This window comes from Pipistrellus kuhlii, unplaced genomic scaffold (genome assembly GCF_014108245.1).
Source record: "Pipistrellus kuhlii isolate mPipKuh1 unplaced genomic scaffold, mPipKuh1.p scaffold_m20_p_11, whole genome shotgun sequence".
NCBI classification, from domain to species: Eukaryota; Metazoa; Chordata; class Mammalia; order Chiroptera; family Vespertilionidae; genus Pipistrellus; species Pipistrellus kuhlii.
The window spans coordinates 46473067-46486469 of NW_023425416.1; the positions used below are offsets into that span (position 1 = coordinate 46473067).

Here is a 13403-nt window from a genome sequence, read left to right on the forward strand (position 1 = left end):
TTAGAGATCAGCACTATCATGAACACCTGTCACTGCTTTGTTGAGGGGGACATTAACTTTGACCCCTAATTAAGCAAAATGTTCTGTCTCCCCAGCCACCAAGAAAAAAATTCTATTCTTCTCATTATACCTGTATTACCATATATATATATATATATATATATATATATATATATATCAATTTGTTTTCTCTCTTGTTATGTAAGTACCTACATAATAGTCACAATTTTGCCTCTTTATGCACAAAACCTAAAATATTTACTCTCCAGATGTTCACAAGAAAAAGTCTGCCAATCCCTAATCAAGATCCATCTCAATAACACCAGGCTCTCCTCCATATTCTATAATAATTAAAATGCTAAACTGATAAATAGATATTAGACCATGTTTTTACGGTCTCTCTGGGGTTCAACGGTGCATATGTACTGGACAGTTCAGAAGATGCTACTCAGGAAGCAAGGAGCGTGAAGAGAACCGAGTACATGCAGGACGGCTCCGGGGTGGGGGGAGCCCAGAGAGCGAGAGACCTGCCTGTCCTAATACTCCCGATCCCTGCCCTGCCCCTTCCTCTACTTCACCAGGCTGTCCTGCGGGCTGGCTACCGTACATTCCAGAATCCTACAATGATGAAAACTACCACCAAGACCCTGGGCCAGGAATCGCTCCCAAAGATGAAAGCCAGAGCCACCTCAATATCCGCCTGGGATCATCTTCAGGCCTAGGAAACTCCAGCTAGCTCCCACCACCTGCTTCGGTTCCACAGCCCCCCTGGTCTCCAGGGTTTCCAAGTGGAGGCTGCACATGAAATATTAAACCCTTGAGAACACCAAGAAAAAAATTCAATACCAGACACACAGAGGCTAAAAAATAATGAAACAGGCACCCATCTGAACACGTTGATGAAGCCATCAGAGAAAGTCATACCTTGCTTGGCAGCTGAGCAGCAGCATCTCGTGGTTGTGGATCAAAATATATAAAAGAACCAGGAAGGCTTTGGCTCGAATGGAAGCTGAGGGGCTGTCAAGCAAACGGATAATGGTAGAGACAAAATCCTGTAGGAGATATTAACATTTGCTTTAGAAAACAGGAAATAAATAGGGCAGTCAACTCTCAAGGTTAATGGATTATAATAAGCAAACAGAAAGCAGGAAATAAAATAATATCAGCTACCGTTTCTGCATTCTTAATTTGTGCCAGATGCTACAGTAAATTTTTAATATGTATGATCTCATTTAAACCTGAAAACCAGCCATAAAAAGTTGACAATATTCTCCCCATTTTGAAAAAGGAAAATGAATTTTGAAAGGTTAAGTGATTTGCCCAAATTCACAAAGTTGGATTCAAATCCAGGCCAGTCGGACAGCAAAGCCTGCCTATTAACCACTCAAAGACTCAAGTGCAAGTGTGGACATGATAACTAGGCCTGGCGGCCATCACTGCATGCAGACAGGAGCCTCTGAGCAAACCTGCACATGCACAGGTCCTAGAGACATAAAATAAAAATGATACTCAACACCTGACACAAGAGAAAACATAGATTCCTATGTAATTAAAGGTATAATGCAAAACAGAAGAATAACACAAGTATTACAATTTTTCCCCTTCTGAGAGATTGCACATCATTTTAGGTGTCTATTAATATGCAAAAAGAAAACACACACACGCACAAAACCCTTGTTCTGCATAAAAGTTAATGAATGTAAGTAGGCAAGAATATGGAATTGTGCTGTCACCAAAATGGCTGCAGAGCAGGAACACAAATTCCCAGGAGTCCTTCACAGAGGCAAGTCCCTAACGGTGACAGTGTGTCCAAGGCAGATGGAAGCAGCTCAATTTTTTACCATGCTTCAGGCCTTTACAGTGGGCGCCATATTGTCAGACAGGAAGAACACAGACAGATGTACACAGTCAGGTGTATGTTTCTCTGAAGGTTGGAGAGATGTCTATGTATAGGTCTAGTAATAATTAATGTCGTTTTCTAATACTTTTTTAAATCGAATTTATTTAAACAATGCAACAAAATTTAATCAACAATATACAATAGTTGCCGTTGTTTTCTACTACTTGTGCCCAACGCTCAGGAAGCATTTTAATTCCTCTGTTGAAAAATTCTTGTGATTTTGATGCAAAAAATTCGGTCAATGCATTTTTGAGGCATTCTTCATTATTAAATTTTTTTCCAAGAAGAAAGTTTTGCAAAGAACGAAACAACTGGTAATCGGAAGGGGCAATATCAGGAGAATATGCAGGTTGAGGGAGAACTTCCCATTCCAACTGGCACAGTTTTTCAGCAGTGATTCTTGCAGTATGCGGTTGTGCGTTATCGTTATCGTGGTGAAGAATTACGCCCTTCCGATTAATCAGCGCGGGTTCTTTTTCTCTTAAAGCTTGGGCTAACCTTTCCAATTGGGCACTATACACTGCACTTGTAATGGTTTGGTTAGATGGTAAAAGTTCATAATGAAGAATTCCTTTAAAATTCCACCAAACACACAACATTACTTTTTTCGCATGCAAGTCAGGTTTTGGCGTGGGCTGCGGAGCCTCATTTTTGTCCAACCATTGAGGCCGCCTTTTCAAATTAACATACAGCACCCATTCTTCATCTCCGGTAACAATTTGCTCTAAAAACGGCAAACGGTTTTGACGAGAGAGGAGCGAACTGCAAATTGTGACTCTTTGATTACAGTTGTTGTCGGTCAACTCATGAGGAACCCATTTTCCAAACTTTTGGACTTTGCCAAGTGCACGCAATTGATTGGAAATTGTTTTTTGTGAAAAATTTAAAGTTGTCGCAAGATCTTGTTGGGTAATTTGAGGATTTTGCACCAAAAGAGCTTGAAGAGCTTCTTGATCAAAATTGGACACACGGCCTCGACCACTCTTGTCATCTAACGAAAAATTTCCCTCGCGAAATTTCTCAAACCAATGCTGGCATTTTCTGGTGCTAACTGCATCTTGACCAAGCGCACTACAGATGTTTTTTGCAGCCTCACTTGCTTTTCTTCCTAATTGGAACTCGTAAAGCATGCAGTGCCGAATATGCTCTTCATCCGCCATCTTCTTAGCCCTAGTTTTGCAACAAAAACCAAACCAAACACAAACTTTTTCAAGCAAAACTTGTTAATTGCACTTCACACGTTCTGTAGATACCACGTGTTTGAAGGTTATGTCAATACAAGTCAACGCCAAGCAAGATTTTAAACAAATGTTTAAAAAAGACATTAATTATTACTAGACCCAATATCTCTAACTATGCATCAGTCTCACCTAGTTCCTAAAGAAAAAAAAAATAAGCCAATTCTTCACCATTCTGTTCAAAACAGAATCAACACCAAGGTTCCCTGAGTAACAGATCTGCTTCCACCTTATGTTAGTCAACTATTCGCCTTTCCAGCACATGCACAGTAGACAGTCTGGTTCACCAGTCACCTTCTAGTTCTCTGTGGTCCAAAGACCATGATCACAATCTGTTTTCCACACCAATATGACCTCTTCTCACACACACTCACACACACACACACACACACACACACACACACACAAATTCCAAAGCCATTCAAACATCCACTAGCTGAAGACTGAAAAATTACTCAGGTTATAGAACTCTAAGAAGACATGCTAACTGACTGCAATTTAAGATCAGGAGGTTTTGTTCTGCATACAAGAACATTGCTGGGACAACTGCAAAATCTGAATAAGATCTGTAGATTAGCTAATAATAATGCTAAATTAATGTCAACTTGGTTTTTAAATCCATAGCTTGTTTGGGGAAATATTCAGTGAAATAATTGAAGACAGCCAAAACCTGTTTTGCTCAGTGGATAGAGCGTCAGCCACTGAAGGGTCCTGGGTTCGATTCCGGTCAAGGGCACATACTTTGGTTGTGGGCACATCCGCAGTAGGGGGTGTGCAAGAGGCAGTTGATCAATGTCTCTCTCTCATCGATGTTTCTAACTCTCTATCCCTCTCTCTTCCTCTCTGTAAAAAATCAATAAAATATATTTTAAAAATAAAAATAAAAAATAATTGAAGACAACATCTTAGAAATGGTAAGAACAAACAAAAGAGATAGAAAGAGAAACTATAAAGTAGATAAGGTAAAATGTCCATCTTTGGTGAATATGAGTGAAGGGTATACTGCAATCATTTGTATTACACGTCCAACATCAAACTTAGCACCTTACCAAAAGGGGATCTGCTCCAACGATCATCAACCTGCTAAGGTCAGAATTCTGGGCATCTTTCTTGACTTTCTCTTCCTCCTCCATCCTATGTCCAATAGATTCCCAATCCTGCGAGAACACCACCCCACCATCGATGCCTTATTTCAATGTTTCCCAAAGTGTGGTATGCGTACCCCCAGGGGTACGGGAAAAGTTTGGTGGGGGTACGTGTTGCATCGGAGTTTGTTGGGGATATGCACTGCACCGTCATTAGCTGTGCCTAATTCTATGTTCTCATGAGTACGAAGCGTACTCAGCGTTATGAAAATTATAGAAGGGGTATCCATATGTCAAAAGTTTGGGAAACACTGTGCTTATTTCAATGCATCATCTTTCCTGAATTATTGCAGGAGGCTTTACCCATCCTTGCATTCTTCCATCTATTCTACAAGATGCAGCTGCAGTGAGCTTCTATGACAGCAAATAGGATTATGTTAGTCATCTATAAGTTGACTATTATGGTCAACTATTCTCAATAGTTGCTGCAACCCTTGAGATTAAGTCACTGCTAAGAATCTTGCAAATTAAAATAATACACTAAGGATTTTGAGTCAAACCAACAAGGCAAACTATAGCAAACACCAGAAATAACGGGAACTGGGTTCTGAAGAAGAGGCAATATATTACAGACTGCAGTTGGGATCTAAGCTAAATTCTGATTTAGCCACTTCAGAAAAACTGAAAGAGCAGCAGTGACCACCTCCCTGCAACTAGTTGCCCAGGGCCCCGTGTTTAATCTTACAAAACAGCACCACACTTCTAGAACAGTATTATTCTTACAACACCTGAGGAGAGGAGATTGCAGACTGCAGGCAAAGGCCTAATGGCATGGAGGACTAATCAAAACGACCTTCAGAGAAGCACAAATGACCTCTGGTCATTTCAGCACGCAATCACTGTTTATTCAGCTTTGATTTAAATCCACCCTGCCATTCAGTACACCTACATTTTGCATGTGGAAACAAAAAGCAGAGGCCATTTAAATGGACATATCTATTGAACATAAAGACGATGGGACGGAATATTCAGAATGTTAGGAATGGGCCCACACAGTGGAAGCATCCACCACAAACAAAATGTTACCCTTATCATAATTAAGCAAAAGATGAGCCATCCCTTCAGCACATATCATAAAGGGGAAATGAGGAGGTGAAGGAAAATAGTGATGAGGTAGGAAACGTCAGAATTATCTCTTGTGAATCTCACGCAGTGAAACTGATCTGCTTCAATCAACTGTCACAGGAGAAAATCAAGGAGTACGGCCTGGCCATCGCTGATAATAGCCTCAAGGAAAAGCAGTGAGAAATCACGTGTAGAACTACACTGACACAATTTTCATACTGACGGAAATGAAAACTGTCCCGATTAAATCTAAAATGGTTTTCGGATTATACTTTCCTTAAAGAAGTTCAGCCACGTGTCTAAGTAAAAAATGTCTCTAGTAGAGTATATTTATTAATGAGGACAAGTTAAAAATATCACAGTATGCACTCATCACCTGATTAGTATGCATAAATTAATTACCATATTTGAAAACCTTGATTAGCAACCAGTGAGCCTATACACCTAGTGATTAGTGATTTGTGAGAAATAAAACCTTACTAAACTTAGCGTTCAGATTTTTCAAAATTCTGCAGGCACGAAATTTCATAGTGAACTTCCACAGTGCTTACAAACAACAGAGGTCTGCGGCTTCTAGTTTATTATTAATCGCTGTTGTGCTGCTTGGTCCAAATGCTAAACCTGAAGCAAGGCTGCAGTCAAACCAGACTGCACAAATAGAGACAGCGGCTACTGTCAAAATTAATACACAAAAACCTTAAAAGGCAGTATCTTCGTCAAGGGCACTCAGAAGGAAGCTGTCTGACCGGTGAGCCTGAACAAACTCACCTGTGGAATATGGTAGGGCTTTAAAAATTCATATTATATCATTAAGGGAACCACCTGCCCCCTTCCCCCACAAAGCAAACGAAGTCCAAAGGATGCATTTCTGATGATCCGGCTACTAAGTCCATTCAAAGTCACAGATGCCAGGAACAAAATGACTGAGACAGGTGTTTGAATCTATGTGACTTAAGCTGATGTGAGTGTGTTAAGCTCAATTAATTGAAATGCAGCAGAATGGGATTCCAGAAGTTTCCTATGCTTTCGATTTCTTAACATTAAGAATCAGGCACTGAGTTCTTAACATAAGCTTTTTGTGTGTATTTTGAAGCCATACCAGTGATTTAATCATAAAGCAGTTGTCTAGTTAAATGTGATATTCACATACTTTCCCCTTCTCCCTACACACACACACATGTATGTATAGACACAGTTGTATTTATATGTGAATAAACTTCTGTGTGTATATGTCAGTGCAGGTTTAGGACAACATACTATCCATCACCCTCATTCTCATTGCTTGGCTTTAACTTATTCTAATGATAGGAAAAGTATGGATTAACCAACAATATAAAATTGATCCCATGTCTGTAAAAAAAATTCTGATGGCACGTGTGCATGGCAACAGGAAGGAGGGAATAGATGAATGTATGTGTATGTGCACATATATATTCACAACAAATGTGAATTTGAAAGATACATATAAAATTTTTAAAGATATTAAGTTAGGGAGATAAGTACTTTATTTTGTCTTCTCCTACTTCTGACTTCCTGCCACAGCCCTTCATCCCTGATGCCTACATTCGGCTTCGCTGGCCTTCTTTCTCTCCCCAGATCTCCCCAACACGTCCCACACCGCAGGGAAGCCCAACTACCAAGTTCTTATCTGACCAGCTTGTGAATATCATATTGAAACTAAATTAATTCATGCCTCTGCTCGGGTGGAAAAAACCTGCTAAAACTCTCAGCCTCTATTATCACAATTTACACAGTCAAACTGCTCGAGTGGTGCTTTTTCTAATACACTGACAACAACATTAATGACTTGGAAAATTTAGGAGCAAAAGTTAAATATGCAGACTGTTGGAAAAAAAATACTTCCTCTGAAGCTCACATCTCTCAGCAAAGTCTAAATCAGACTAATTAAAGGCAAGAAATGGCTTGCTCTCAGACTTTCACAGGCCAAGTTTACTATGCAAACCTGACCACTATTAATAGTAACTATTGAAATTTTAACTTGTAGTATGAAAATCAAAATTGAAATCATGCAGTGCAGAGGAACCACAGGAAACACGTAAGTGGGTCCATTCACACTCGGCAGCGTCACCTTCACCATTCTGCAAAAACCCAATGTGACAAGCATTTCCCTCTGAAAAGTAACCAGTGGTCCCATAAGTTATAAATACACTGCATGGCCAAAACCGATTTGGCTCAATGGATAGAACGTCAGCCTGCGGACTGAAAGGTCCCGGGTTCGATTCCGGTCCAGGGTTGCAGGCACATCCCCAGAAAGGGGTGTGCAAAAGGCAGATGATTGATGACTCTCTCTCATCGATGTTTCTAACTCTCTAGCCCTCTCTCTTCCTCTCGGTAAAAAATCAATAAAATATATATTTTAAAAAAAAAACCACCGCACGAAGATTCGTAAGACACATAGGCATATGAAACAATGGGAGAGTCTGCCCATTAAGATTCTCTCTAACTCACTACTTTCCAAATGTATATATAACCAGGGTCCTCTTTTTTCACCTGTTTACACCTCACTGAATTGAATGCTAACACTCTAGGGCAGGGCTTCTCAAACCATAAAGTTAAAATATGTTACTTAGAGGACTCAGTAAAATGCCAATTCTGACTCGGGAGGCCTGGGTGGGGCCTGCGTTTCCAACACACTCCCAGAAGATGCCGGTGCTGGCCCAGGGCTCTCTCTTCAGCAAGGACTGGGGAAACACTTTTTTAAAACCTTTTTATTCTTGTATGTGCCCTGACCAGGATCGAACCAGCAACCTTGGAGTTTCCAGATGATGCTCTAACCAACAGAGCTACCCAGCAAGGGCCTAGAGAAGATACTCTGAGGAAAGCTACCCTACAGAGCCTTCTTCAGAGTGCTGCAGTTTTGTGATGTGATTTTACAAACGACTGTACATAAAATAATGGGAAAGCAAAGCAGTAGATGGGGACTAAGTTACAAGCAGGAGGACGGGGGCTGGCTCTCGGGGTGTGTGGCACTGACAGAGAATTGGACAAGGAAAGGAATAAAAGTGAGTCAGAATGTAAAGGGACCCCTCCCTGAGGCAGACAAAGGATATGGGGCAAAAGTTGGAGGAAGTGAAGGAATGGGACAGGGAAGAAGACGAGTCCCAGGATGAAGAGGAGAAGGAGGGGGAGAAGGAGAAAGAGGAGGGGGAGAGAAGAAGAGGTGGCATGAGAAATACTAGTGTACAGAAAGGACATTTTGTAGCTTTTCATTATGGACATGGGACCAGCAGGCAGAGCCATTTCCATTTTAATCACTGAAAGGCTCTCATAACATCTTCAGATGAACGGCCTATGGTACACAGGCATGGCAAAGTTCAAAAAGGTGCCTTGAGATGAAACATAAATCCTCCAGAGATGATATTCGACTGAAACGGTGGGAGAAAACAGTGTGACAGTGGAGTATGAGGTGAAGGGAAGAGCAAACCTTTTCTTGGATCAGCCTCTGCAGGTGGACCCCACAGGACAGCATGGCGGTGAACAAGGTCAGCAGGTACTGCTGGACCCTGCAGATGGCGGAGGCCAGGGCGGTGATCACTGAGGACAGGCCCACCTTCTCGATGACACTCTGGAAGGCGGACGGGGAGTGGCGTGTGATCCGGCACAGGGCCTGCGGGGACAGGGCGCCGAGCTGTCAGTCACTCCCAGGGCATCAGCCAGGCCTGTCAGCGTAGAAGGCACTTAGCGTGCTCCTTCGTCACTGCTTCTGGCTTAAGTGAGTTGGAAATTTTCAACACATTGAAAAATAAAACAATAATCCAGCTGCTAATGAAAACTAAAGTTGTTTTAAAACATTAGATATTCTTGCCAAGACCGGTTTGGCTCAATGGATAGAGCGTCGGCTTGGGAACTGAAGGGTCCCGGGTTTGATTCCGGTCAAGGGCATGTACCTTGGTTGTGGGCATATCCCCAGTAGGGGGTGTGCAAGAGGCAGCTGATCGATGACTCTCTCTCATCGATGTTTCTAACTATCTCTCTCCCTTCCTCTCTGTACAAAATCAATAAAAATATATTGAAAAAAATAAAAATTAAAAAAAAATAAAACATTAGATACTCTTAAAGTAATAGTCATATAAATGATGGTGAGCTAACTATGATAAACTAATTCATAAGTCTAGAAAGAAAAACTTCACCGTAAGTAGCAAACATCATTAAGGGCCCTCTTTTGCAGACACCAAGCTAAGAGCTGGGGAAATAATCACGAAAGTATACATCTAACTTTTATTGTTCAGTATGCGGAGAACACCGAGAGCATCTGCAGACTAGCTCATTTAATTCTCCCAACAATGTGTAAGTAAGGTATTATTATTAGCCCCATTTCATAGTCGGTAAAACTAAGGCATAAAATATTTAAGCCACTGGTCCAAAAACATCTGCTAGTAAGCAGCAAAGCTGGAATTCAAACTGAGGTTACCAGACCTCTGAGCTTTTCCTAAATTGCTCATGAGCTTTTAGATATATAAGCCTGTACATAATAAACTAACAGAATGTAGTACGTGTTGGAATAGGAGGGGGCTCAGTAATCACGCTAGGAAAGGCAGGAAAGGCAACTCAGCCACAGCTCCCTAAGCAAGGTGATGCTGAGCCAGCTCCTGCAGGGGAAGCAGGAAATGGGCGGCGGGAAAGGAAGGGAGGAAAATTCTAGGCAGAGAGAGAATGAGGATTCCCATGGCGATGGGAGATGAAGAGCATTTGCCTGATGCAAGCAGAACCTGCTTCGGGAGGAGGAGGGCAGGCAGAGAGTAGGAAAGAGGAAAACAGGATCCATCTGTAAAAGTAAGCTGAAGCCAGAGAGGGCCTACCCAGCTAGGGCCTTCTAGTTGTATGCCGTAAGACGGCGATTTTAAACCCGTGTGTGGCAGGAATTTTTAGAACATTTAGTTAGCAATACCTCACTATTCATTCAGGGACACTGACCTTTTGTCCTTAGATTATCAAATAAAAGATGACAATAGCCAACACAACAACAGCTGTGAGTGAATCAAAATTGTACCTATTTTTTGTTAGATGACAAAAATATATTTTTGGTGTGTTGCAGAATTTTGGTAATTAGTTTATGTGTGACATGAGATGAAAAAGGTTGAGCCAGCCGGGACCGGTTTGGCTCAGTGGATAGAGCATCGGCCTGCAGACTGAAAGGTCCCGGGTTCGATTCCGGTCAAGGGCATGTACCTTGGTTGCGGGCACATCCCCAGTGGGGGGTGTGCAAGAGGCAGCTGATTGATGTTTCTCTCTCATCGATGTTTCTAACTCTCTATCCCTCTTTCTTCCTCTCCTTGAAAAATCAATAAAATATATATATATTTTTTAAAAAAAAGGTTGAAAACCGCAGCCACAAGCAAAGGGAAGACCTCAAAAGTTTAAAGTGAAAGAGAGGCCTGGTCATATTCCGTGTCCCTGGGAGACTTCAAAGAGAGAAATAAACGTGGGCCAGAAATAGTTTCACAAAAACATTCACTATAATTAATGTCATAACCTCCTTCCTGATTTATACTTAAAGTGGATTTATAACCTTGATTATGAAAAGATCAAGCATAAGATGAATTGCTAAAATGAAAAGATCAAGCAAAAGATGAGTTGTTAGAAATATTACGATGTCAAAAGAAAGGGCGGCAGGCAGGAGGGAGAGAGAAGATAAAGACTTTGAGAAATATTTTCATTTTCTTGAACATCTCAGGAAAAATATTAATATTTGTTCTATCTCCAAGAATGAACTCCCTTTAAAAGTTATTCCTATTGATAAAGTAAGAAAAAACAAGTACTGGTTGGCAGAAAGTCCATCTCAAACCAGAATGCCATGTTTAAAGTGGATGTATTTCTTTTATGCCAAACCACACTTCCAGTCTTCATGAAAACGCTACTGTGAGCTATTACAACCAGGAAGGAACAGGTAGCACCCATAGCAACCGTGAAAAAGCAGAGGACCCTCTCCAATGCGTCCTCGGGAGCGAGATGTGGAAAAAGGAAAAGGGCGCCCGGCCAGTGTGGCTCAGTGGTTGAATGCTGACCTATGAACCAAGTGGTCACGGCTGGATTCCGGTCAGGGCACATGCCTGATTGGCGGGCTCAATCCCTAACAGGGGTACACAGGAGACAACCAATCAATTATTCTCGCTCATTGATTCTCATTGATCTTTTCATAATCATTCTCTCTCTCCCTCTCCCTTCCTGTCTCTGAAATCAATAAAAGCATACAAAAAATATTTTCTTAAAAGGACAAGGAAGAGTCTTCAGCCTTTTCATGAAAAATAGGTCCAGTTCAAAATTTGCTTCCAAAAGAACATTGCAGTACCTTCAGAATTTCTATTCAATAAAAAGCTGAGAAATGGACTCATTTAGAAGAGAAGGCTGTGTACGTATTAGTTATATGACCAGGATCACTGCTGAAGAAATTTAAGAATCATTCCTTTTTTTGTCTTTTGAGTGATTTTTGGATGCCATGTTTAAACCACCTTGGAGGCTTTTTCAAACTACACACACTCTCCTCCACCCAAGAGGTTTAAAGACATAAGAATAGGGGCAGGGAGGGGATAAGAGGACAGAAAAGAAAATACATTTTTTTGTTTAATTGGCAAAATGTCAGTGAAAAATTATTTAGATGAATGCTAAGAAAGAAACACCAGCAGCCCAAGATGAAAAATGAAGCTTCATGTGTCAGATGAAGAAAGGGCTAAAAAGAACAAGACTTTGGTGAGAACAACTGGGAAAAATTAGCCAAGAAAAGAAACCACGCAGATATAAAGATGGATATGAGAACATGAACCCAATTAAAGCAAGACAGATTTTTTTTTTCCTCAGGGCCACGATGAAAACGGATGCCTTAAGATATAATTCCAAGACGACTGGAGAAAGTTCACTGGCATCCTCTGTGACGAGCTCTCTGATGCTTCCTCCATGATTACTCGCACGGTCATTAGGTTTTGTAATTTTGAGCTCACATGGCTCCTGAAGCAGGTGTAGGGGTGTGTGCGTGCATGCATGAGTGCCTGTGTGCATGCATGAGTGCCTGTGTGTGTGTGTGTGTGTGTGTGTGTGATGCGATGCTATATATCCCTTGCTTAATAATTCTCTGTGAGCCAGATTGTTAGCCCATTATCTTCAAAATTACGTAGGTGAATTAAGGTTAAGAACTAAAAAATATCCATAAATACCCACAAGATTTAGCAACATGAAAGTCACTGCAGATCTCAATGGACTCAGCTTCAGTGACATCTTCAGGACAGATAACAGCTGGGTGAAGAGGAAATGGGCCAGAAAGGAGCGACAATTTGTAATGACAACTCTGTGTAAACAAGTATGGCCGTGAAGAGGGATACGCAGCCTGAGTCCTTCGGACACGTTTACTTCTGTGCTTTTGGTTTGGTTTGGTTTGTAATGGGGCAAAGAATACCTGAATGCTGATTAGAAAGCTCTGGAAGGACAGGTGAGAGATTTAGGAAGAATAACCAGTGAGTGAGGTTGCCTGGAGGAAGCTGGGCGGTCTGTCTGACAGGAGACACAGTCAGAGGCAGCAGGAGGGGGCGCTGGGGACAGGTGTGGGTGGAAACACCTCTGATGTGCAGCCGCACGTGAGGGTGATTCCCCCTGGGTGTCCTCACTCTCCCCGGGGAGTCACTTCCTGAGGATGCCAAGGGGAACGTGGGGTCGGAGGTGTAAGGAAAGCGGGGAGTGAGGACCACAGTGGGGAGGGTACGAATGAGCAGACAGACAGGCAGTGAGGCTGCCATGTAATGCTGAGGGGTCAAGAGAACAGTGACCAACGAGGGGACAGAAACTAATGTCATGAGGAAGCACTGCATTTCTCCCAAGGACTATTCACCTGATACAACCCTGTTAGCACGTCTCAAACATAACTATCCTTCACACCGAGTTAGCATGACCTTGTGCGCAAAGTAGCAGACAACGAATCAAAACACAAAACCCGAAAAACCACAGATACCTGGGGGTGAGTTCATTTGAACCACATGAATAAACCCACTAGAACATAAAATCCAAGAGAGGGAGCTGACGGGCACACTAAACAGACACCAAACCAAA

The 13403-nt window shown here is 41.8% G+C and overlaps 1 protein-coding gene across 3 annotated transcripts in view; it reads right to left on the reverse strand.

The window, feature by feature from the left end:
• ULK4 (unc-51 like kinase 4) overlaps positions 1-13403 on the reverse strand; it is a 215037-nt gene that overhangs the window by 160266 nt on the left and 41368 nt on the right. For 2 of the 3 annotated variants that reach the window (XM_045579447.1, XM_036431957.2), the window contains exons 21-22: positions 8794-8976; positions 925-1052 (exon numbers count right to left, since the gene is read on the reverse strand). In XM_045579447.1, the coding sequence (XP_045435403.1) occupies positions 925-1052; positions 8794-8976 (311 nt within the window). The remainder of the gene's footprint in view (positions 1-924; positions 1053-8793; positions 8977-13403) is intronic. The other variant, XM_045579448.1, reaches the window with a different exon arrangement.